This window comes from Epinephelus moara, chromosome 8 (assembly GCF_006386435.1).
Source record: "Epinephelus moara isolate mb chromosome 8, YSFRI_EMoa_1.0, whole genome shotgun sequence".
NCBI lineage: Eukaryota > Metazoa > Chordata > Actinopteri > Perciformes > Serranidae > Epinephelus > Epinephelus moara.
In genome coordinates, this window is record NC_065513.1 from 1,963,289 (window position 1) to 1,990,873 (window position 27,585).

Here is a 27,585-nt window from a genome sequence, read left to right on the forward strand (position 1 = left end):
TGGTAAGATACGATATTCCTCACTATATGAAGTGACTGATAACAAGATCTGTATAATGGATTGTAAAGAAATTCGTCAGGTTTTTATTTTGTAGACAATCAATCTGTATTTATAGCGTGATGGGATGACAGTACAATGATGTGTGTGGTATCCCTGGAAAGCTCTGCTCCTGCGCTTTCATGTGATATGTGTGGCATTTCTGTGCGAGCCTGCATTCGCGAGTAATCCATCCAAGAGTAATGTGTGTGTGCAAAGCTGTATGGAAGCTCTGTTATACATAATTTTAGTGTAACTTTATCATTTTTTTTCGCTGTGAAAACATTGGACTACCGACAAGTGCTTGGCCTTCTCGGAAAGCTACAGTTCCGCTGTTTCACGTGATATGCGTGGCTTCTCGCTATGACGCACGGTCGCGGCGAAAATCCACAGAGAAGAACGGGTGTGAATTTGGACGCACTATGCGTCATTCGGGCCTATAGGGTTAACTACTCTTTTGCTCAAGGTATATTATCAGATACACAGAAAGAGGGCATCATTACATTACTTAAAAAGCAAGATTCACGAGGGTGTTAAAAAGATCCTCTATATATGAAACACTGGAGACCACTGACACTCCTTTGCTGTGATATCCATATCCTTTCTAAATGTATTGCATTGAGAATAAAACGAATAATTGGTGATATAATAAATTATGATAAGATCGGGTTCATAAAAGGCCGCTTTATCGGTGATAACATTGGGCATCTTCTTGATACAATAGATTATTATGAAAGCAAACAAAAACCTGAACTTTTACTTATTGCTGACTTTGAAAAGGCCTTTGATAAAGTAAGATGGGATTTTATCCAAAAATCTCTCCAGTTTTTTATTTTTTTTTATTTTTATTATTATTACTTTTTGGGGCTTTTTAGCCTTTAATGTATAGAACAGACAAGCGTGAAGGGGGAGAGAGAGAGGGAGTGAAATGCAGCAAAGGGCCACAGGCTGGAGTCGAACCCGGGCCGCTGCGCCTGCTCTACCACTAAGCCACCGGCGCCCCACATCTCTCCAGTTTTTTAAATTTTGGAGAAACTCTCATTAAATGGGTGAAGGTCATGTACAATCAACCCACCAGTAAAATAGTAAACAATGGACACTTATCTAAAAGTTTCACTCTGTCTAGAGGCGTACGTCAAGGGTGTCCGCTGTCCCCAAACTTGTTTTTGTTATGTATTGAAATTCTTGCTATTAAAATTAGAAATAACTCATGTATTACAGGATTAAAACCAAACGGTATAGAAACAAAATTGACACTATACGCAGATGATGCACCTTTTTTTCTGCAGCCCAAGAAATCTTCATTAGATGCCCTTATACTCGATTTAAACCTTTTTTTCAAAACTGTCTGGACTAATGCTGAATTTTGGTAAATGCACTATTATGAGAACAGGATCATTGAGAGGTACAGATTTTGGTTTACAGTGCCAAGCTCCAGGGCTGTAGTACTCGATTCCAGTCTCGGTCTCGAGTCCGGTCTCGAGACCACTTTTTGAAGTCTTGCACTTGTCTCGGTCCTCATTAAACTCGGAATTGTCTCGGTTTCGGCTACCGGTCTCGGCCAATACCTCCATGGTCTTGGCCGGGTATAACTGCTAAAGTTGTTCCTGGCATCTGAATCAGTATCAGATCTGCAGAATTTGTTTAATTCTACCAATAAAAATACCCCCTCCGCCCACGTCATCTACGCAGCAACGCATGCAGATGCGGCAGCCTCAGCCAAAATGTCTGCAAATTCCACAATAATAAAATCTGGTTTCACCAACCACAAAGACTTTATCAGCCAGTCCATGAAAAATAAGCACAAAGCAAAATGCAAATTATAACGTTACAGAAAAGTAAGCCTTTCCCTTGTAATGTTAGCGGTGAGCACAATTTGGTAGTGCTTAAGCTTATTGTCCCGACCTCTGGAACCCAGTTCCAACATTGACTCGTGAATGTATTTTTCCACATCGGAAACATTAGCTAGGTAGGGTAGGTAACGTCAGCTAGCTGCATTGCTGAGGTAAACTAGCCCAAGCCAGTGAACCTTGATTGTGGGGTAACGTTAACTATTAAAATGTCTATTAACGAACATTACTAGTTGCACATTAGCTAGCATCTGAAACTTCTTTGGCTTTATGCAACTAACGTTAGCTAATGTTTGTTAGCCAGGTGGGTTAGCTTGCTTGCAAGTTGACTCTCCCGGTAAAGGGGTCGTTCGCCATTCCGAAGGGTCAACATTCCGAAAATTCATTTCCATTACTCGGAGTGGCGGCCCTTCCTCTTTTTTTCAAAGGGTCCGCCATTACGAATTCCGTTCCCTGTGTCCTGACAATAGCCATATTTCCCATGCATTTCAGCGATTTTCACCGGGGACGCACACGATTAATTCAGACAGACAATACCTGTTTTTCAGTGAACTCCTCTGGTAATTTTATTAAAAAGCATGGCATATAGGTCCACAGAAACTTATTATTATTATTATTATTATTGGGTCTTATAAGAGTGGGCTACAATGAGTACCGGGCAATCAAATCACAGCATCCACGGTGAGAGGACACGGAATTGTTTGCGCTTTTGCGCACAGGTCGGTGGTGAAGTGGCGCACGACTCGTGCTACGGACGGACGGACGAGCCATGTATCTCGGTGCCGCTTAAAAACAGGTAATACATCTAGCTACATCTTTCCCACATCAAATATCCGTGACCGCCTAGACCCGTGCGTAAAAGTGCACACAATTCCATGTCCTCTCACTGCGGATGCTGTGATTTGATGGTCCGATACTCACTGTAGCCCACTCTTATAAGACCCAATAATAATAACAATAATAATAATAATAATAACAACTTACTGTGGGCATATATGCTATGATTTTTAATAAAATTACCAGAGGAGTTTACTGAAAAAAAGGTAATGTCAGCCTGAATTACTGAGTGCGTCCCCGGTGAAAATCGCTGACATGCATGGGAAATACAGCTTCTACAGGCTCGCCATAGCTTACTGCCAGGACTCAGGGACCAGAATTCGGGATGGCGGACCGTCGGAATGGCAATAATTCGGAGTGGCGGCCTGTGACCGTCTGGTTAACTAGCTAACGTTAGCTAGCTAGCTTGATTGTTGAGGTAGTTTGATGTTTGCTAATCAGCCCGATGTGGGAAACGTCATGTTAACGTCAAGTTGTACTCAGAACCTGGCTAAGAGTAGGCTATTAGCTAGCTAACTGTTTTGTTTCTGCAATTTCAAACTCATGGCAGGGTCCGACGTTAAGGTTTTTTCCTACTTGCCCTGCTGGGCAAGTACTTCTCAAATCTACTTGCCCAATCTAAATTCTTACTTGCCCTGCCTAAGAGGTTCTTTTTCTGGCTGTGTGGTGCATATTTTCGCTCATGACTTATATCTTACGTCAGCAGAGACGCTCAGCCAATGGAGGCAGCAGCACATAAAAAAGCAGCACACTGCAACTGGCCCCTCCAAGGACAGAAACAGGAGAGGAAATACACGATTACAGGCCTGGAATTACGATATTTTTAGGGCAAGGCTACTTTGGCCTTTGATAAATACAAATTTATTGGGGCATCACGGCCAAAATGTGGGGCACCAAGGCCAAAACCAAGGGCGCAATAACAGTATGTGCTAACTACATTGAATGAAGACAAAACAGTATATGTGTTGAAAAACAGTACTGAGTTTATTAAAACTGGGTGTGCATGACTGGGGATATATCTCGTTTCTTGTTGTTTTGATTCATGTCCCTTATTTTTTAAGTCTTTGAAATCTCTTTATTCTTTTGTTATCTCCTAGTTATTATAAGAAATTATTAGAAGAAGAAGATTCTTTATTGTCCTTTCTCAGCACATTACATACATTGAAACGAAATTTGACCTCTGCATTTGACCCATCCTACTATATACATTGGGAGCAGTGGGCAGCCGCAGTGCAGCGGCTGGGGACCAACTCCAGTTCTTTTGCCAATGCCAGTGGTCAGGGTCACTGACAGGAGTATTCACCTAACATAGCCTACATATCTTTAATTATATAATTATTTATGTGTCTCTGTGTATATTTTTATATAAATCCCCAATATTTAATTTGCCTTTAAAAAAATCCTCTTCCTTCATTTAATTTGACAATGTTTATAGATGATGAGGACATGTGGGACAATGTAATGGACCAAGAGGCCTGTCTTCATTCAAGGCAGCGGCTGTCCTGTTTCGCACACAGTCTCCAACTAGTTGTGGCGGATGGTATGAAGGAGATTAAGTGCCTTCCACAAGCAATAGCTAAAGTGTCTAAGCTCGCCACTTCACTGCATAGCAGCACAGTTTTTAAGGAGAGGTTTGAGGACGAATTTGGCAGTGGGAAAACGATTCCAGTTGCAAATGTAACTCGCTGGAATTCAGAATTTAAGCAAGTGCAGGCTGTTACTGAGTTAAATCACAGTGCTCTAACAGATATATGCTCTGTGGATTTTAAAAATGTGATCTTCACCACAAGAGAGTGGGGCCAGTTGAAAGAACTTTGTACTATACTTCTTTGTACTGTACTACTGAGCTAACAGAAGGAGGTAAGATTGTCACTATCAACATGGTAGTTCCTACTGTGCTTCACTTGAATTCACACCTTAAGCAGATGGAGGCAACAAAGAGTCTGTGTAGGCCCTTGATCAAGGCTCTCCAACAATCTCTTCAAAAACGATTCTCTGGGATCTTCATCCGCATGCACATGGCTGAGAGCCAGCAAGAAGCGGAGCCATTTGGCCATCAAATCTACCTCCAAGCAGCAATGTTAGATCCTCAGTTTGGTGTCAGCTGAATTGATATGGACGTAAAGAGTACTGGCAGTGCTGCGGCCCTGAAGATGTCTCAGGAAGATGGCAGGACGTCAGTGAAAGGTAGTGGTGCATCCCTTAAATGATATTCACAATAAAGGGTGTTATAAATAGGGCTGGGTACTGAAGTTCGGTTCTTTTATAGCACCGACCGAATTGCTTCAGTGCTAATGAGTATCGAAAAACGCCTTGTCTTTCGGTGCCAAGTTTCTGTACCTAGGAGTCACGTGATCGGAGTCACGTGACTCCTAGTGATCAAGGTCTGATATGCTGCCAGTGATTGGCTGTAATGTTACATGTAGAGGCAGGGATGCGTATATGGTTACGCCCACAGACGGAGTTCACCTGCAGTGTGTGTGTGTCGAGCGTGTCGAGGTCGAAAGTGTGGCTCCATTTTGTCAGGATTGATGCCAATATTGCGCAATGCAATATTTGCAAAAAGGACATTCTTGCTAAGGCCGGCAATATGACTAATTTGATGAAGCATTTAAATGTGCACGGACTCAATTTAAGAGCAGAAAGTTGCTCAGTGTTTGACTGCTGGAAGAGCGAACCGCAGCCAGCATCTTCTCTGCATTCAAGTCCGCTTAACGTTAAAACTGAGCGGCCTGCTTCAAAATCCCCCCACCGGATTCCCCTTCACCCGTGAGTACTGAGGACGGCGCTGTGTCTGGAATTTCAAAAGGTAAGTTTACGTTTAGCATTAACTTTTATGTGTGTGTTAAGTTACGTTACTGCAACTTAATAGGTGCACCGCGACTCCGTTGACGTTAGATAGTGTTAGACGTTAGACACCGGAGTTAGCTGCAGAGCTAATTTTCATCCGTAGTCCTTGGAGGAGGGGGAGAGACACACACACACACACACACACACACGGACACACATGCATGTTGTGTAGCTTAACGTCACCGCAGATTAGTTTAGTTAGCTTTAGTTTATGGCTATATAGCTAGCTAAATCAAAAGCTGACTAAAGATTGACAGTAGCTGATAGTGATAAAGCTTCGCTTGTTAAAATGTGCTCATCTATTGGGTCAGCTGGCTAGACAGCTCACCTAACGTTAATTGTTTTTTTTTCTCTCCTCGCATTAGCCTCTGCTCCTGTCCACCCTGATGTGAGGACGACGAGGCCAGACAGTGTGAATCCGTTCACACTAGCAGAAAAAGGAAAAATGTCAAAAGAAAAACAAGCTGAGTGCCACAGGGCAGTCACAAACTTGTTGTCAAAGGTTTGCTGCCCTTTTCCACAGTGGAGGCTCCATGGTGGAGGTAAGTAAGCTTTAAAGGGTTTTTGACTTTTTACAGTAAGCAATAATAATATAACCATGCTATTTTTGTTGTTTTGTGCACTAATGTCAATTATAGGGAGACGATAAGGGACAGCTGGTGACCATGATGACAACAACTCGTCTGACAAAGACTGTACAGCTGCAGTAGCAACGGTAAAAATATATATAGACATCCTGTCCCCACCACATTCCGTTTTCAGAAGAAAATTAACTTGTTTGTCTCTAACTTAATTGTCCTTTCCTTTTGTTTTTTCCTTTTCTTTTTTGTTTCCAGAAGAAGTCAAAGCTCTCTGCCCTTGAGGAGCTATTTGCAGAGAATCGCAGAGAATGTTCAGGAAGAGATACAGCAGTACAGATGTCTGCCATCTACCCAAACCTCAGTAAATCCAGTAACCTGGTGGTGGCTTGCAAATTTGGCAACCAGGTATCTCTGTGTACAAGCATCATCCACACCCTCAGAGCGTACATTTTCTACAGCTGGGGACACCATCAGCAAGGAGCGGGCGTGTCTGTTACCCGAAAAAGCAGACATGTTAATTTTTCTGAAAAAGAACTGCTAAGCCTCTGACTGACACTGACTTGTCACTTGTTTGCAACTGTTCTTTTGCACTGGGTTAAAAAAATCCATATCGTCACAGCCCTAGTTGGGATGGCAGTGGCTCAGGCGGTAGAGCAGTCATCTAATCTGAGAGATTCTGGCTTTTGTACATTTTTTTTATTTTATATATTTATTATTAGGGTCCGGGCAGCTAAGCTGCCAGGACACTATTGTAATCCTAGGTATTCTTCTTCTTCTTTCTTCTTTCTTTTTCCGAGGAAATCATACTTCCCATGGGTGAAAACTCACCAAACTTTGCTCAAAGGTCCAGTCTCATGCCAGATATCCTCAGCTGTAAACTCATGCCAATAGTCCTGATGGTGGCGTTACAGCAAGCATCTAAAGTTCAAAACTTTGAAAATTCATAACAAATCAACCATACGTGCTACAACTTCACAACTTTCATCAAACTGTAGCCCCAATACTGAAGAAACTTTTGTACATTTAAACCTATTAAAAATTATGAAGTTCATCACTCTGTTTTTTTCAAAAACTGTAAAAGTTCTTAAACCTATCTCCTCCCACAATTTTTGCTCAATTGACACCAAACTTGCTACAGAGCATCTTCAGACTGTCCTACAAAAACTACTTTTCTCAGATTTTTGATTTATCAAAAGTTGACCCTACAGTGCATCAAAATGTTTAACTGTAAACGGTACTGTAAACATATACATGCAAATTCTTGCTAAATAAATCTTCAATGTTCATGAAAAAAATGACAAAATTCTAAAGTCATGGCAGATGATGTGTGGCAAATTTCAGAATTTTATCTCAAAAACTGAATTTTTGACAGCATTTTGAATTTTGCTCTCATGTGAACAATTGGACTCAATGTAAAAATGGCAATTTTAAACATCAGTTTTTCACTTATGGAGCAAATCAATCAGATACAATGTGTGTATTTTCAGATTTTTGTCTTAATAACTGAATTATTTACAGTGGTTTCAAATCTGCCTTTCCATGCATGGATGGCTGCTTTCTACACAACAGTGAATGGCTTACTCAAGTTGTGAAGCCACTGTTGAGTTGCTACTTGCCAATTAGCTCAGAGCAGTAGATGACCGTCTTAGGTTCCAGAGGTTGCGGGTTCGAGCCTCAACTGGTGCAGAATCCACATTGTGTGCTCCAGCTTATTGCTTAAAATTGCCTGAGCATGACTGATCACTGTGCAGCATCTTCAAGTCTTTTTTCTGCTCGAAATCTGCCTTCATGAAAATAAACCAAACTTTGCACAAAGGTCCAGTGTCAATACTTCAGTGTGAAACTATCTGAGGCTTCTCACTTTGCACACAGCTCAACTAGTTAAACATCAGTTTTTAACTTATGAAGCAAATCAATCATTGTTAAAATACATTACCAACATCTCCATGCTGTCTAGATGCAATATGTGTATTTTCAGATTTTTGTTTCGATAACTGAATTTTTTACAGTGGTTTGAAATCTGCTTTTCCATGCATGGACGGCTGCTAAACCTGCACGTCTGGCTTAGTCAATTTGTGAAGCTACACATGAATTGTCACTGACTAATTAGCTCAGTGAGATAGAAATTGATCCTTAGTCTCAGAGGTTGTGAGTTCAAGCCTCAGCTGATGCAAAAGGCAGATCATGTTGCTAAATTCCTAAATGTCTTCCAATTCTTCTGCTTGTTGCTCAGAATTGCCTAAAAATGCCCGGACCCGACCCATCGCTGCGTAGAAGCTATAATTTGTTATTGTTTTTTTCAACTGCTTTGAGTGAAAAAAGCCTGAAAATTACATTATTTGTAATGTCATTTCTTTTTGTTAGAATTGATTTTATGAAATTGGTATCGAAATCAAGGTATCGGTATCGGTACCGGTATCGAAAGTTTTTGAACGATACCCAGCCCTACTTATAAAGATTGTAATGTATGGTGTGGTGGCGCCCTCTATTGGTGTGGTGGTGCCCTCTACGTGCTGCAGTGGATAATGTCATGTGCGTTTGTTGCCATTTTTGTCTTCTAGAAAACCTAATTGCTGAAGCAGAGAGAATGGAGCTGGATGACACCCAGGGAGACAACAGCAGTACAACTGAAGAACTGTCGCAGGATTAGCCTCCACCCTCCAAGTTCTCACAACTTTTCGCTTGATACCACATGCACAGGAAAAGGTCCAGCGGTCCCGATGATGCAAGCGTCTCAGTCGAAGTGAGGAGGTACCTCCAAGACATGATACAGAACTATACAATAGAGGAGGATGCACTTATCTTCTGGTCTAAGAAACAAGGAAAAATACCCTCATTTGCATGCATTAGCTATCATCAAAGTGCTATCTGTACCAGCTTCTTCAGCACCTGTCAAAAGAGTATTTAGTGCAGGAGGACTTATTATGAGGCCACATAGGGCAAGCATGGGGTCCAAAATGCTGTCTGCCCTTGTCTTTCTGAAGTGCAACCCCACACTAGGCCCGTTTCCACCACAGGAACTTCGGGGTAATTTTACAGGGCCGGGGCCATTGGTGCGTGTCTCCACTGCAGGAATCACCCCCGAAGGACAGAGTTCCGGAACTTTTACAGGGGCTAAACAAGTCCCTGCCTCCGAGTAGGTACTCAGAACGGCCCCAAAAAACTCCTGGCTGGGGCTTGGGGTTTACTTGGTGCTGATTGGATATACTCAAGGCGGGATGTGACGTCAACAGAAAGCGACAAAATAGCCGGCATTTTTAAAACTCAGCAGACGAGGGATAGCTCGTTCATAGCTTCCACCGCCATGTAAACGAAGAGACATGCCAGAAACCCAGCAACCACCTCAGCTCCTTCCATGTTGATTATCGTCTTTCTTATGTCTGCTTTCTTCTTCTTACTTCTGCTTCATACTTCTTCTTCTTTTTCTTCTTTGTTGTTGTTCTTTGCCGCGTCGCCCCGGTTAAAATGGTCGCGCAACGATTACGTCACATCCAGAGCCCGGTAACTTTACAGGAACCTTCCTCCTACTCCGCCGCACAGTGGAGACACGGCGGTTGAGAGGGCCGAGCAAGAGGATGTTTCTGTAAAGTTCCTGCCCCCCAAATAGTACCAGGAACTTCTTCAGTGGAAACGGGCCTACTGATGTAGTCATGGAAAGCTGGCTGTAAACCAAAGGCTGTGATTTAAATTTAACACAACACATTAGCACATACCAGGGCTAGAAATTGCAGCCATTTTGGTCGCATATGCGGCCAAAATTTCATCTGTGCGACCTCAAAATATAATTGGGAGCAGTCTTGAATAGGACTCGATTTGCTCTGGACTCGGTCTTGACTGCCTTTGGACTCGATCTTGACTCAGACTTGACTGGACCTGGTCTTGGACTTGACTTGGACTCGGTTAAGATGGTCTTGACAACAGCCCTGCCAAGCTCCAATTAAATGGTGTAACGGTTCAGTAGATGTTTTGGGAATTCATATTCCAGATAATCCAAAAGATTTAGTTAAGATAAATTATGATAGAAAAATGGAGAAAATTGAAAAAGTTTTACAACCTTGGAAAGGAAGGATTTTGACATTACAAGGAAAGGTTACATTGATAAACACTCTCGTAATTCCTCAGTTCATTTATCTCCTAATGGCACTTCCTTCACCAGAGGCATCCTTCTTTAAAACTTTTGAACAAAAAATATTTAAGTTTCTTTGGAATAATAAGCCAGACAAGATAAAAAGACAATACATTTATAATTCATATGAAAATGGTGGATTGAATTTAAAAAATATTGCAGCAATGAACTCATCCCTAAAAGCATCCTGGATTGATACAATTTACCACAACAGTTCCTGGAGAACAAGTCAAAACCTAATGACAGTGTATTTTCTCTTTGACTAAATTATTTCTGTTCTTTCAATCAAAATCGTATCATCTTAATTTGTTATATAAAGGTGTATTAGTTAACCTTTAACCGTTTTTTAAAGATGCACTAAAGGCTTGGTTGAGTTTGCAGTATTATCCTCCTGACACCCCAGAAGAAAAATCAAGTAATATGGATGAATTCAGAAGTGTTAATAGATGAGAAGCCTGTTCTATGGGAAACATTTTGGAGAAATGGAATTGTTTTTGTAAATGACATACTAGATAGCCTGGGCGTTTTCCTTTCATATCATAAATTTTGCAGTCTGTATGGACAAATATGTAATATTCTTAATTTCAATCAGTTGATTTCAGCCACCCCCCTGAATTGGAAATGGAAGCTAAAATGTAGTGGATACAAACTGAAGGTCTGTGCACCTATTACAAGATGTCAGAAATGGGTATCTAAAATAAAGATTAACAAAAAATATATATAATTTTACTTTACAGTGCAGAGGACTTACCGCTTTTCCGCACTCAGTCTGTACCTTTTGGGAAGACCAATTTAATATTTTGATACCTTGGAAACAATTTTTTAGAACAATTTATAAAACAACAATTGATTCTTACTCTAGAATTACTAAAATTACTACTACTTAAAAACAACTCAATATGTTTAATATTGTAGAGTCATTATGTAGATTTTGTAATGAAGAAGAGGAAGTCCTTATGCATTTATTTTTTTATTGTCTCTATGTTGCAAGATTGTGGACCAATATCCAAAACTGGCTAAGGACATTGAACATCTGTCTCAAACTTACACCTTTAAATATTATGTTGGGAGATTTGGATGAAAATTGTCCCCAAATAATAAATAAAATTATTTTGTTTTGTTTTGGTAAAATATTTATACTAAAAGCTCAATCAAGAACTAGCCTAGATATAAGGTTTTTTTAAAAAATAAATTTCAAAGCCTTTTTTTTTTTTTTTTTAAATAATCGCTACAAATAACTGTAAAGTAGCACTACATAATATGAAATGGGAAAAAAATTCCTCTACTGAAGAGTGGAATTATATAAAACTATAAATATGCTATTTCACATGTTTATCTTGTTTTTTAACGGGATGCTATTGTAAATTTATTTCTTGAATATTTGAAGGGATCCTATATATCTTATTTTGTCTTGTCTTTTTCTTTTTGTTTCCATTTGTGTTTCTTTGTTTGATGTTATGTTATTATATTGTGTGCAGGGGTTAAAGCAAGAAAAATTTTTGTGCCTGAAATGTGGAGCAAGATTTGTGTGCCTGAAATCTGAAATCTATTCCGGAGGGGGGGGCTTGGTGTTGCGGTCACAAAATGAAGAAATAGAAATATATGTGTTGCAAAGGAACGTATTTATTATCAAAACGAACAAAAAGATTATAGCTTTAGTAGTTACTTTTCAGATTAAACTTATATAGCATAATAAGTTTATAAATAAAGATTAAACTTTCAGTGGTTACCAGACTTTTTGACTTATAGCTCCTACATCTCTTTTTTGCCTTGGTGCTATTTATTTTTAGAAGCTAAATGATTTAGGCTGTTTGCAAAATTGTATCGCGTTTGATGTGAATTAAACAGGCAGTTACGTCGAAATTTTGCCTCTGGGCAAGCATGTCATCATTGAAATGGATCATATAATGTTGCGGTGGTGACATTAAAACTTCAGCATTGAGGATTTTTTTTGCAACTTTCGTTTCTGTCTGGTTTCTGTTACCTTACCTTCAAAATTACCGCTGGCTTACCGCAGCCTCTCCCGCTCCGTCTGTGCTCTGTGTTTCAATGTGACATTGATGTGAAAGCATTCACAGGCGTCAGTGTGGATTGGCTATCACTTGTGCCGTGTAACCAATCAGAGGGGACTGTAGGCGGGACATTGTTATAAAGCCCAGTGCAGTGGGGACTGCAGGCAGGGAGGGAGACGGCTGTATCAGAGCCAAAGGAGCGAGTTTTAAAATACATTTATTTGATCGGTTATTGATGAAAAAACGTCTGATGCCGATTATGGTAAACAGTAGGTTGTGTTTACTCGCACACTGTGCGCCTAAATCATTTTCCCGGTTTGCACATACGTATATTTTTAGGAGCAAATGCGAGTGAAACGCTTGCACTGTAGAGCACTTCTGCCCGTGCCGGACAGAAACTTCACCACACCGGAAATACGGCGCTGTGCCGGAGAACTTTAACCCCTGTGTGTGTGATATGTCTGTATGTATGCTTGCCTGTATTAAATTATTGAAAAGGGAAAAAAAAAAAAAAAAGAGTCTTTAAATACTTAAAAAAAAGGAACTTAGAAAAGAGATAATATTTTTCTTGTTTTAGCTTCTCTGCACTGGCTCCCTAACCTGGAAATCCAGATGCCCCGCCCCCAGCAAATTCGAATTTGCACTGCACGGGGATCTGACCCCAACGAGCAGAGCCCGTTGAATCGCCATCGGACCAATCAGATTAGTCTATCTCACAGAGGCGGGCTCTGGGCGGGCGTAGCCTCGCGTCACCAGGCTCTTCACGTACGGTGAAGAGCCTGGTTTCCATTCACTCTGAATTTTGTCTGGATTCTGGTTCTGGTCCAGAGAGCGAATCCGGAATTCACCAAATTCACCAAAGTAAAAGTGTTCACCAAAGTAAAACTTTAAATTCTGGCGCAACATCGATTTCCGTCTCCGTTGGAAAGTTGAATCGGAAAACAAAGAAGAGTGAAGACTGTCGCCACGATCGATACATTTTAATCATTTAAACATGGACGTACAACAGTCTGTTTCTTCTTCAAGAAACTTGTCGGCTACATAAAATAACCTCTTTAAAGCCGCTACAGAAGCTTTGCCTGACGAATTTAATTGACGGAAAGGCGCATCCATCGAATTCTGGATCCTGTCTCTCTCGCCCTGGTTCCGGTTGCTTACCAAAACGGCCACTAAACAGCCCCAGACTAGGGCAGGCATAACATGATGAAGACAGCGCTGCGCCGCAGGAGTCGAAAAGTAAACAGTCAAGATGGCAGCTGCCGAAAGACCGCGTCCATTCAATTTAGCTTTGGAAGAAACACTAAGCCAACTACACTTATCTTTTTCCTTGAGAGAGGAACAGAAGACTGTCCTAGAAGCCTTCGCTTCCAGGAAGGACGTTTTTGCCGTTTTGCCAACGGGATACAGCAAAAGCATAATATATCAGTTAGCCCCACTGGTCAGCAAACAAATGGGGCTTAGTGCAATGAATACGTTCTTGCTCTGATTGGCTATCGTGCTATCCAATTGCGTGCTGCAGCATTTAATATGCCTCAGTTAGTGCTGCCCCTTGGGTAGGAGGGGTATATCAGTGAGGGTCAGACTCAAAATCTTTCTAGATTTGAGTCTGGATTTCAAGGCTACTGGCTCCCTGTAAAGTCCACAATTGAATTTAAAATCCCTCTCCAAACTTACAAAGCTCTATATGGTCAGACTCAGTCATATCTTAGAGAGCTCATAGTGCTATACAATCCTACTAGAACACTGCGCTCTGAGAATGCAGGGTTACTCATCGTTCCTAAAGTCTCCAAAAGTACAGCAGGAGCCAGAGCCTTCAGCTATCAGGCTCTTCTTCTGTGGAACCATCTTCCTGTTTTGGTCCGGGAGGCAGACACCGTCTCCACATTTGAGAGTGGACTTAAGACTTTCCTTTTTGATAAAGCTTATCGTAAGGGCTGGCTCAGGCTTGTACTGGACCAGCCCCTAGAAAGGCTGACATAGGCCTAGTCTGCCAGGGGACCTCCTATGATACACTGAGCTCCTTCTCTCCTGCTCTCTTTCTCCTCAGTTTCTGAAAAGTTGGTTCTTCTTTATTTGCTAACATTCACGTCCTATTACTGCGTATCAATAACTTGGCTTTACTGCATGTCACTAACTCGGCTTCTTCTCCAGAGCCTTTGTGCTCCACTGTCTTGCAGGTTCCCTCCTATCGCAGCTACACCTGGATCGTGATGTCGTGGTTACGCTGCTGCAGTGGTCCTGCCTGATGCCTCCTACTACTGCTATTATTAGTCATACTTCTACAATTATTACACACATATAATTATTATTGTCACAAACATATACTATCATATATTAATATATACTTACAACATATGTTACCACAATTACTGCTATTATAATATTACTAAAGTTAATGTTATGGTACCTATTGTCATTACTGTCTGCCCTGCATCTCTCTGTCTCTCTCTGTCTCTGTCTCTCTTTGTCTCAATTCCTCTCTATTTCTCTGTCTCTCTTTGTGTATCATTTTGTCATATGGATTACTGCAAATGTATTGTGTTGATCTGTTCTGTACGACATCTATTGCACATCCGTCCGTCCCGGAAGAGGGATCCCTCCTCAGTTGCTCTTCCTGAGGTTTCTATCATTTCTTTCCCCCCGTTTAAGGTTTTTCTTGGGGGAAGTTTTTCCTTATCTGCTGTAAGGGTCCAAAGGACAGAGGGATGTGGTATGCTCAGTGTTTCCCCTATATGCACATTTTTTTTCGTCTTAGTTCTTTAGAAACTACCATTATATTATTTGACGCTATGGGCGCTCCTTATCCAGGTCAATTCACACTTGTGAGTAAAGCCTATTAGAGGAGAGGAGAGGGCTCTGTCTCGATGTGCACACAGACACGTGCACACACACACGCACACACACACACACACACACAGGTGAGCACGCTAGAGCGCAGCTCGGGCCGCATTTTCCTGACCAAACCCGGCGCAGTTTGTTACCTGACATAGTTATTGTTATGGATAGTTATGGTTAGTGATATTGCGCTTTATAAATAAAATTTAAATAAACTGAATTTGGGGATGTGTGATTGGGTCTGTGCAGGTGGGTGGGCTGAGGATGAATTACTATCAAGACTTAATTTGTTTTTATTCACACATGTATGTAAAAGCGCACTGAGATTACTCTGTATGAAATGTGCTATATAAATTAAATTTGATTTGATTTGATTTGATTTGGAAATATGTTCATTGAAAAAAATGCTGACATTTTGAATGTGCCCCTCAGTATTGTGCAATATAGCACTGGAGCTCTCCTAAATATTATCCAAGATACAAGTTAGGAGAGTTTTAAATCTGAGGCCTAAAGGTAGAAACAAAAATTGGTCGGTGTGAGAACTTTACTGCGTTACTCCCTGAGTAAAGTAAGTAAAGCAACTCAAGTACTTTTAAAGTACTTCCAACGTTACTCCCTGAGAAAAGTAACTCAAGTGCTTTTTAAGTACTTTTGAGTATTCTACCTTTCCTATTGGGCAATGGACCACAGGGCGCTTAGCCTACATTTCTCCAAAATTAAAGTTATGGACCACTTCCCCTTAACTGAGATCCAATTCTCCCATCACAGCCGTCACTTTGACCAGTAGAAACACAGAACAATCTGCTGCAATAGACAACTGTATGACAACAACAACCCCAGCGTTTTTAGTAATTCCTCTAGGGATGTTACCACACAGAGTAAAAGGGGGAAATTATAGTGTGAAACAGCAGAGGCACTTTGTCAACCCGGTGAGTACTGCCATTAACATCAAGCTAGCAAACAATGTTACGTCCTCATAATGGAGACGGACATAAAGTAATAACATTAGCAAATAGGGGCGGGGCTTTTACTCACCACAACTGCAGAGGCTACCAGCTTCATTTGAAACAGACTACATTATAAAAGGGCCGTTATTTATTAATCCCTCTGTATCTTTATATTTTTACTTTTTATCCGCTCCCGTTGTCTTTATAAAGTTAACATATCGCACTGTCATTTCAAACTCAAAACTTCCTGAATTTGTTTCAAATTAAAAGCCCCTTATAACCTCGACTGAGAGAATCCCTCCATCAGGGTATCTGCAGGTTTCAGTAAGTTAAATTTAAGACTTTTTAAGACTTTTTAAGACCTTTTTAATGCCACCTTGAATGGAATTTAAGACCAAAAAAACTATAAATATCAGCGATGGTTGGGGGATCCCGCTGTACTATAACCAGTGCTTAATTTGTAAAATTAGAAGTGAGGGAACACTTTTTAAGCGGCACCAGAGCTGCTTCACTACGCAACTCCGAATGGTATGGTTGTGACATCTAGTGTTGTCACGGTACCAAAATTGGGACCCACGGTATGATATCAGTGAAAGTATCACAGTTCTGAGTAGTATCATGATACCACAGCAAAAATGAGGCAGATGTGCCTTTTGTCATTTATAAAAAGATAAATCACTTTTCTATAATACATCAATGATATTTCAATGGAATAAATTACTTATTGACTTATTCATAGAAAAACAGCATCGATAAGTGATTAACATGGGGGGATAAAAATAAAATAAATAAATAAAATAAAAATCAACCAGCCACCCTCCTCCCCTGACTGTAAAGAACAGTCCCTAAAGTGCGGTTGAGGTTTGTGGACCGTTACCTGCCACAGAGAGAAATGTGAACGGCAGTCATGACGCCAACAAAAGAGGAAATTAGGCTACTGGACCTGGAGTCGGACTTCTCTGTCGCCGCCGGTAAGCCGNGAATGATTTATTTTGCTGGCACAAAACTATTTTTAGTCGCAAATGCGAGTAAAATGCTCGCACGTACAGCTCTGTGGAAAACAAATCACTGCCGACAAGTAAAAAGTCATAAATAATAACTTTCACTGCTCAAAGATACTCACATGTCTGGAAAACAAACCACTAGGCCTACAGCAGCATATTGAGTGCCAGGTGGCCAGTGCGCGCCGTTAAGCCCTTTTCACACAGAGCGCGCAAAGCGCAGACCTCCGCCGACGAACCCATTCATTGTGTATGTGCTACCACCAGCGCGCGCCGTTATTGGACGGCGCATGGATACCCACAGAAAAGTGCCGCGAGAATAAAAAAAAGAAAAGAAATAAAGTCAGATTAAATATTCCTTCCGCAACAATTTTAAGACCTTTGAGTAGCTAATGAATTTAAGACCAATCTGAGACATTTCTAATGAATTTAAGACATTTTCAGGCCTTACTTTTAGATACATGAATTTAAGACTTTTTAAGACTTTTCAAGGATCCGCGGATACCCTGCTCCATTTTCTAAATAGGCTTTTATTGTGAAACGTGCAGGAATTGGTTGTGGAGGATTCAGTAGCTTGAATGTTTGCGTACTTCAAATGTAGCTCCTGCCACCTGCTGACGCTTTTTGACGACTACAACAACATGTCGGCTGGCACATGAATAGACACAGTGACTCACATAATAGTAAAAGTAATAAAAATAGGACAAGAATAACCCGATGACATCACACAAGTCGTGAAAGACAACCGGGATAATTGGTGTGTACCATCGTGTAGTGTGTCATGTCAGTTGGCCAAGTCACGGCACGATTTTATGACTGCACAATCGTGTAATGCGACATAGTGACTTTCAGAACGGGCAGAAAAGTCATGTAGTACTAGTGTGTACCAGGCATAATGCAAGTCCTGAGTCTGACCTGTCTGTCAGTGAGTCTATTGAGTTAGGTTACTCTAGGTAACCTAACTCCATCTATTGAGTCGTGGGGATTTTACTGACGATCCTGCAGAATGTTTTAGACTCCACCATAGACAATGGCAGCATTTAACGTTTAACGCTGTCTCCGTTATTCGAACCAAAAGACAGTCGTTGCTGTTTCAGAGCTGAAGGACCAGCATTCTAAAAGTAACGGAAGTAACTGATGGCTTGTTTGAAAATGTGCTCAAGTATCTGATTACTCAAACAGCAAACTAACGTGTTAGGTTACTCGTTACTGCAAAAAGGAATCAAAGTACTCTAACGCGTTACTTTGTAACTTTATACCCAACTCTGTATGAGACACTTGATAAATACAGGCTCTGAGGTGCAAACTGTAGTGACGCCAGTCTTCTCACCTGGACCAGCATGTGGCAGATCTCCTGGTGACCCTCAGCAGCTGCTGCATGAAGAGGAGTGCCTTTGTTTTGGCCCTCCATCAAAAAGTTTGGGTCCTTCCCATCAACTTCAAAGAACAAAGTTTGGTCTATTACTGTGTACAAATGCTAAAAAAAACACACACTGAGTAATTGTAATTGAAGCTGCTTTATGTCAGGTAACATATTTGAGTTACCTAGAAGATGAATGACCTTCTGCAGCTCTCCTTGTTTTGCAGAGATGTACAGCTGATTGGCAGGGTACTTCACTCTCTTTGGTTTCAGGCTAAAAAGAATAGAATGTTTCAAGAAATTATGTTATTTTACTAATTACTTCTATTTTTAATTACTTCTCTTTTTTTAAGATTTTTTGGGGGGCTTTTATGCCTTTAATTGACAGAACAGTGTAGTGTGAGGGGGGAGAGAGAGAGGGGGGATGGCATGCAGCGAAGGGCCGCTGCAGCAAGGACAATGCTTTTGTACATGGGGCGCCTGCTCTATCCACTAAGCCATTGACGCCCCCACACTGTACTTTTCTGCACACTGATGTTGAAATATTTCATGGTTACCCATACTTTTCATCATCCAATGCAGTCAGGATGCTCTCCAGTGACTCTTTAGGTAGTCTGTCTGCAGCACACACAGCCTCACTCTTTAACCTGGAGGAAGAAATAACCTGAGTCATCCTGAGTTGTAATATACTGGAATTATCCTTTAAAAGTTGCAACTTTGCTAAATCACTTTCAAGAAGGAGGTGGTATCTCCATGTTTTGCATGATAAACATCACTCCTGTGTTACCTGTTGGGGCTCTCGTCTCTGCTCGTCTGTGGCTCACTGGTCTTCTTCGCTCTGAGTATCTGTGGAACAGCAGGTGTGGTTGGTACTGATGGCAGGGTGGCCACAGTGGGCACAGCTGGAAGTGACGGTCCGGGGTTTGATCTGGGTACAGAGGGAGATGAATCGGCCTTTGACACTGTGACCTCCTTTGCCCTGCTGGCATCCTCTCCACAGTGGGGGCAAAACCTGAGATCCTTCAAGATGGAGGCACAGTCGCGGTGAAAGCGGTGGGAAATGCTCCCATACGGCCTGCACTCCATGAAGGTGCCCTTTGGGACGGAACAGAAAGACACTGCATTAAGGTTAACAAGTTCAGTAACTAATTATATTATAATATATATTCTATATTGTATACAGTACTGAAGTGTTATTTCAAGAGACACTCTCCTCTTGTCAGGATGAAAAAACATCAGAGATTTAGAGCAGTGGTTCCAAATCTTCTTTATCTGATGCACCCCCACACCACCTGTCAGGTACCATTACCTTCTCTTTTCTTCCAAAATGCATTGCTGTTACACCCACGATCAATACAAATAAATATATACCAGTAGTGAAAAAAAGTTTTTCAGAGCAAAGAATTTAAAAAAACAGTTCGAAAGAATCTTGTATCACACATTTAATCTCTCAGCCTGATTTTGAGTTGGATTAACTTGTAATTCATTCCTTTTCATTTTCAAGGGATCGCTATGAAAGAGCCATTACATAAGTATACAGATCCAGAGAGGTTGAGCTAAAAGGAAAAATAAAGTAAAAACAAATAAAAATGATTGTAGCAGTTTGGCTTCATATGCTTGCATGTTTAAGTGAGATATTTGGACAGAGAGTACAATCAAGATAAAATTAAAAGTTGATTCAATCAATTCAAAGTTGATTCAGCCAATTCATTATCTTTAAGTCAGGTGACAGAGGTTTGACATATTACACCCATTTTCCCAGTGTTGTATGAAAATGTCCATTTTTAGCGGTAAGAGAAAGTAACCTTTTTAATAAAAATCTTCATTGTTACATCTATCCAGTTATCTGTAGTAGGCCCGACATACATCATCAGTTTTATGGTAAGAGCCTTTTTCCCTGCTGCCAACAAAATTACCCATTATACCCATACCCATTAAATATTTGCCAATATCTTTTACCTGTGAAGGAATATAGCCAAAATATACTGTATGGCTTTGAAATATTATAGTATATGTGTATTTAAGGTGGTTTGTATTGTCTTTTGCAAGGGTGCAGGTTTCAGGCCAACACTGACGGGGACACATATAAGTGGGGGGCCTGGGGGGGTCCTTCCCCAAGAAATGTGGGTGTCAAACACTTTATTTACTGCATTCTGGTGAATTTTTATCGAGCAATTTATGGTGAAAATGTATTCATTTATGTAAAAGAAAGCACAAAATTCAGGCGATATCTTGAGGTCAGAGGTCAAGGGACCTCTGTGAAAATGACCATGTTGTTTTTTCCCCACCAAAATTTAGCCTAAATTTGAGGCGTTATTTAACCCCTTTTCTGAGAAGCTAGCATGACATGGTTGGTACCATTGGATTTCTCAGGTCCTTTAGTTTCATATGATACCAGTATCTCACTCTGGCAGCGGCAAAAATAGCAGCATGCGAGTACCATGATCAAAAAATTAACGCATTATGTTCCGGCTGGGGCAGCACGGTGGTGTGGTGGTTAGCACTGTCGCCTCACAGCAAGAGGGTTGCCGGTTCGATCCCGGGTGTGGGAACCCTTCTGTGCGGAGNTCGCCCGATGTCAGCTGGGAAAGGCTCCAGCCCCCCCCGCGACCCTCAAGAGGATGAAGCGGTTAGAAGATGAATGAATGAATGTTCCGGCTGGTTTGGGCTGGTCACAAAGCTCAAGGAGCTGGCACCTCACTGTGCCTGTAGATCCTTGACTTCCTGACAGGCAAACCCCAGGTGGTGAGATTGGGTGGACACACCTCTTCCAACCTCATCTTTGGGTTTTGAGTCTCCTGCTGTACTCCCTGTACACACAGGACCGTCAGGTTTTCCCATTTATAGATGGTAGCCTGCCACAATTAAAACATCTGCCGCCACGTTTTGATTTTCTGTTTTATTGTGCATTGTTGGAATATATATTCAGTTTGGTTATTCATTGCACCAACCTCTCGGAGTGCAGAGACTACTCTTGGCAGAGACGGAGCAGTAGAACATCAGATGCAGTGAAAGTGAAACTTAACCCGTCATTGCTGGGTCTAACAGTTAGCTTTAACTCACAAATAGCTGCTTCTCTCATCCATCGATCTGACTGGACCACTTCTGATGGGGTCGACTGATTAGTCATCCACCCTGCAACTCAAAACTCCACAGACTGCTGCTGAGAAAAACAGCATAAGAATTCCACCTGCACTGCCTTCAAGGATTCGCAAAAAACTCTGAATTTAGCGACTGGACACAGATTGATACACAAGGACACAAAGGCAACAAAAAAAACGGAAACAGTAAATTCCTGTTTCCACGGTAAAAGATGGCTGTGCATTACCATTGCAGCCAGTGAGGCTGGGCGATATGGAGAAAATCATATATCCCAAAACTTTTGAACATGTACCTGAATATCATTATTGAAGCAATACTGTAGGGTTGACTTTTGGTGCTCTTTATTTTCACAGTGAGATTTTAGATAAATAATCATCAGTCACGTGGACATAATGTCTAAGTGGATAAAGGCAAATAATACAGCTAGAGCAGTCTGGTAGGTTCAGAAAATTACACCACTTTACTGTAATGCAGCCTTTAAAACCGGAAAGGGACAGCATTTTCAATATTATGACATCCAAAATCTTAGACGATATCTGGGGTCACATCATGACATCCATATAATATTAACGTATTGCTCAGCCACGTATTTTGTAAATCCACAGACACTTTCTGTGGTGACTATGATTTGGATTGTGACTGTTTGTTTGTGCTTGCTGTCATAGACATTTTATATGTATTTGATGCGTTCATTCTAAATTTACATAATTAATTGTGGTTGCATTGTGCATTTCAATTATGTAGCCCATCAGCCTGGGGTTACTGAACCTCATTTTTCTTTAGTGGTATTATTGATTGTTTGTTCATAAGTAACTGCTATAAACAATCCAGCCCACTCTCCACTTGCAGGGTTTTCCCTGCCTATCTAAGACAAAGGCGGGCCGCCTGAGTGATTTTGAACGCCACCTTGGTTAAAGCGTGTGTGTATGGGGGGCATTCAGATGTAGTGTTTTTTGCGTGCACAAACCCATTACTTTCAATGTAGACATGCGTTATGTGCGCTCAAAACCCAAAGCAACGCCGTAGCAACGCGCATTTGGTGCGACGCACTTGTTTTTTCGTCCGGCACACAGCTCCACAGACCTGCTTCTTCCTGCGGTGCTGTGTCAGATCCCGGTTCCACCTCGGGCTGTGTCTCTCCTACTGTTTCCCACGGAGCTCTGCCCTGTTTAAAAGGCAAAGCAGAGCTGCCAACTCTTAAGCATTAGCTGTGAGAGTGGTTGATTTCACACGGTCTCACGCCACACCTCCAATTTCTCACTAGAAAAAAAAAAAGTGCTGATACACCTCCAATTTCTCACTAGAAAAAAAAAAAGTGCTGATAGTCGCATGGGCGTAGCGGACGCGGGGTACGCGTGGGACATGTCCCCCGCACTTCCCATATCTGTGCCCTCTGTCCTCCGCACTTTTTACAGCCGTTACAACCGTTCAATTCGTTTTTAATGTGTGGTAACGTGTTTTTCCAAGCCGTCTTGAAACGCACCATGAGTAGGTGGCGCCAGGCGGCATACATATGGTGTTGTGTTGTGATCAGACAAGACGTGTGCTGCTGGGCAGTGCTGCTGTGTGTTAACTATGTTCAGCAAACCTGCCAGCAAGAAGCAAAAAACCTTGCACAGTTTCGTCCAAACAAACCGTGTAAGTTGAGTAATGCTGTTGCATGTAGATAATGTTTGTTAAATGATGACTAATTAATAGATGCCAATATATCAAGTTCAACAAGAATACTAATGTTATTGTTACCTATGTTAAATCGCTTGCTAGCTAGTTTCATGCTAGGAATAAACCCACTCCTCCTTAATTTCTGCGCAGAACTTGTGCTCACTATTGCTTTGCACATATTTTTTAATCTTCATTGCCACAATAGAAAGAGCAGGGTCAGGGAGGAGACAGTGGACCAGAGGCCAGCAAGGATGATCATGCAGGGTCTTCACAGGTGAGAAGAGAATATAACTGGCTGAGAGAAAATATCTATAGCATAAAAGTGACTTCGCGATTAATTTCCACAGCTTTGTCAAAAGGCATTCGGAGAGCTTTGTAAATGTCAAAAATGAAATGAAATCGGGGCATCGGTGGCTTAGTGGTAGAGCAGGCGCCCCATGTACAAGGCTGTTGCTGCAGCGGCCCGGGTTCAACTACAGCACTACTTGCTGCATGTCACTCTCTCTCTCTCTCTCCCCCTTTCATGCTTGTCTGTCCTATCCATTAAAGGCTAAAAAATGCCCCAAAAAAATATCTTTAAAAAAAAAAAAAAAATGAAATGAAATTGCCTAGGTCTAGGCACTCTTAGACTTACACAGTGTAGAAATGTATCATGAAATGCTCTTTAGACTATAATAATACACAAAATACATTATTATTCCAAAAATAATATTTTAATTAGATCTTAATCAAAATATATTCAACCATTTCAACCATGAATTTTGCTTTAAATCCAAAATGGGTCTTGTGTCTATAAAGTAATAGGCTATATGCCACATAGGCAAGTCCTAGTTTATGGTATTAACTAGTTCAGTCACTCTGAGCTGAATGCAGGCTCACTTGTGAAGGCCCTGCAAGTCAGGGTGGCTTTGAATGAATGTAGGTATTGCCCATCACCAGAATGCTACCCCTAAATCCACCAGAATGTAGGAAATCACATCTACCACATCCAAAATTTTCTGGAGGAGGACCCCCAGACCCCCACTGTACCACCATTGTCTCTCTCTGTATGGTATTTGTATATAAGGTATTAGGCCCTATCCATCTCCAGCAGGCGCCCCAAAAAATCCGTTAGGATGCGGGGGATCAGGATCGCATCTATCAAATCAGTTGACAAACAAAAATTTTATGTCGGCCTTAACGACCAAATTGTGGTCGGCCCCACTGAATCTCACTCCAAGGTTTTTTGAAAAGTTGGCAGCCCTGCAAAGGAAGCCCGTATGTGGAAAGACATCGTCTCCGAGATGTAGAGTGTGTATTACAAAAGAGAAACACACATTTTAGGAACGCTGACTTGTATCATCAGAACAGACATGTCCAGTGATTTTCAGCCTCCTTCCATATTTAATAGAGGGGGGCAATACCTGACAGTAACATTCTCAGCTGTCAGGATGTGCCTGCTGTAAGGGTAAATATAATCACAGAAGGCTGAAAATCACAGGACATGTCTGTTCTGATTATACAAGTCAGCAGTGTAAAGCTCAAGCATGTGGGGGCCTCCTTTCATATTTAATAGAAGGGGGAAACCGTATCTAAAAGTACAGCTGTCAAGATGCCCCTGCCACAGGCCTTTGCCACCTTGGTCTCGAAAAAACCCAGGGAAAATCCTGACTTCCTTCCCCCACAATGCTCTGGCACCACCGCTGCTTTTGAGCCACCACGGCAAAATCTTTTTTGTCGCAGCATTATTTTTTTTCTGCATAAAATCTCTCCTTAGCTAACCAGTGGCATCCTGATAGATTCTACTGTAAATATATCGTCAAAGTAATTTACAGTATTGTACTAATGTCAGGCATCAACATGTTTACAGTATCAGTGTGCTTTGTTTACCCTCACCGTCCGGCAAAAGAGTCCACAGCCAGGGCAGCAGTGGTGCTTGACCATGCCAGCCCGGTGCTCCTCACACAGAACCAGCAGATGGACCGTGTTAGAGGGTCGCATCATTTCCTGCCTCATTACTTGCTTCTGGCAACGAATCAGCTGTTGAGAGAAAATCGAGTAGGAATTCACAAAAATAAACACCAATAATCATACTGCACAACATAAAAACACACAGGGTTCCAAATACTGTTGGTGCTTATGAACCCATAATAACTTTACCCAGCACCAACTGTTTTTACTTTGAATATATCCTACAAGTTTACACTGTGTTCCTTACAGAACTACTCTTTTATTACGGGATGAAAACCAGCTTTAATTCATGGGACACAGAAACTGTTCCACTGAAACTTATACCTGTGACTGTCTTTCAGGAGTACCCCCATAAAAAAGGGCCTTTAATGAGCCATTTCACTCTTAATCATTCAAAGCAGAAAATCATTACTTTAGTTTTCTCTTTAACACCTGTTTTGTAGTTCAGGGATGCCCCCAGTGGTATTGATGGGCTTAGAGTCATTTTCACATCTGTAATTTGGTTCTCTTGGTCAGGATGAAAGAAATACAACACATTGTTACTTTGGTCCATTCTATTGACAGTAACAGTGACGATCCTGCTTCATCAGTCTACAAGGAGCCATCTAATTCTGATGACTGAGTGGCCATAAACAGCAGAGAAGTATTCTATACTGTTTCTAGATGTCTACTGCAGTAAACTGCAGAATAATTAGTCACACTTTTTTTCTGATGAAACAAGTCTCTGCTAAGTCAGTGGAACTTGTATCTGATATTTTAAATCTGATTTCTAATAAGAGGCCAATACCAAAGTGATATTTGAGTAGCCTGAGTGTCAGACTGAAGCTCCCAGAACCTTCAGTCTGACATGGCTTCCATTGAAGGCGATTTACAAGGGGGAGGGAATTTGATTTTTCCCTAACCAATCAGTAGAGATCAACGACTCACCCAGAATCTGACGTCATTAGCATCCATGCCTCGGGGGTGCAGAAAACAAGCGAGCATTGCCCGTTTAAAATGTCTCCGTCGTCGTGCACGCCCAGCTGCATCGCCGTTAAATCCAGTTTAGCAGCTTCCTTAATTTGGTCCTCCATTAACGCGAGTAGTGGCGAAATACCTCGATAGCATCGTTAATGTGGTCTGTAGGATCTGTAGCGGTCGCCATTGTTGCTATCCTCACCAGTTACCCACCGGCGTACAGCTTGACATCAGCGTGGCGCTGATTGGCTAATCGCTAGACCCCCGGCGTTCATTGGTCCGTCCATCGTTTGGACGAGATAAATCGCAAATTCATTGAAGTATGCCAGACCAGAGATGCAAGCCTACTCAGTTGAGTGGGCGGGGTCTATGGTCTGGAACCAGGCTAATATTTGAGTGTTTTTATTCAGTCAAATGATCTTTACCATTCCATCCATGCTCTCTGTGGCCATGCAGGTCTGATCCAGTGTGGACAGGATGCCTCCGCTGTGAGGAGTCTCCATACGACAGCAGCACAGTGGTAACTCCTCAGCCAGGTCTGTTTCTGTCACCTCAGCATCCCCTGCAACACCGGCACACACACATCCCATTGCCAATCAGGAAAATGACAACCAAGGCAAATCTCTGTGCCTGAAATGTGCATGGGGGTCAGGAGAAATAATGGAGGGAAGGGGGGCTTACGAAAAGAAGAAATAACAAATTACACACACTAAAAAAACACAAATGGAAGATGAAAAATTAGTCAGCTAGGGGCCCCTAAGCTGTTCTCAAATCATTGTAAATCACATCTTCTTAATGACTTCCTGTTTTTTATAAAAAAAAATGGTCACTCCATATACCTGGCAGTAATATGCACACAGCATATATACTATTGGATTAAGTGATTAATCAGATGTGCGGCACACCCAGCACACACCTGAGTAATCACTTAATCCAGTAGTATAGGACAGAAAATACTCATGCATACTTCCGTTCTGGAAGTAGTGGAGCTGGTGCACAGAGCCCATTGGAGACTTCAAATGAGAGTCCACAAACCAATGGGTGATGTCACAGTAGCTACATCCATAATTTTAGACAGTCTGCGCTTCAAACGCAGCTCCACCGATCATAATAAAGAACAGTACTTATCAGTTTTATAAAAAGGTTTTTATTGTATCTGCTAGGTGTATGCCTGGAGGGGATCAGGCATTTGGTGGGGTGAGTGTGTGCATGAGTGAGTGTGAGCCTATGTTAGTGTGTGTATCTTTCTGTCTGCAGCTAATCTTACAAACTACTGAAGCACTAAGCCTCATATTTTTCAATTCAATCAATCAATTTTATTTATAAAGCCCAATATCACAAATCACAATTTGCCTCACAGGGCTTTACAGCATACAACATCCCTCTGTCCTTTGGACCCTCACAGCGGATAAGGAAAAACTCCCCAGAAAAAACCCTTTAACGGGGAAAAAAAAACGGTAGAAACCTCGGAAGAGCAAC

At 41.5% G+C, this 27,585-nt stretch overlaps 1 protein-coding gene across 6 annotated transcripts in view; it reads right to left on the minus strand.

Annotated features, from left to right (window-relative positions):
* ehmt1a (euchromatic histone-lysine N-methyltransferase 1a) overlaps positions 1-27,585 on the minus strand; it is a 134,114-nt gene that overhangs the window by 73,537 nt on the left and 32,992 nt on the right. For 3 of the 6 annotated variants that reach the window (XM_050050315.1, XM_050050317.1, XM_050050319.1), the window contains 6 exons: positions 26,532-26,668; positions 25,069-25,218; positions 19,223-19,530; positions 18,999-19,082; positions 18,621-18,709; positions 18,406-18,512 (listed from right to left, as the gene is read on the minus strand). In XM_050050315.1, the coding sequence (XP_049906272.1) occupies positions 18,406-18,512; positions 18,621-18,709; positions 18,999-19,082; positions 19,223-19,530; positions 25,069-25,218; positions 26,532-26,668 (875 nt within the window). The remainder of the gene's footprint in view (positions 1-18,405; positions 18,513-18,620; positions 18,710-18,998; positions 19,083-19,222; positions 19,531-25,068; positions 25,219-26,531; positions 26,669-27,585) is intronic. The other 3 variants (XM_050050316.1, XM_050050320.1, XM_050050318.1) reach the window with 2 other exon arrangements.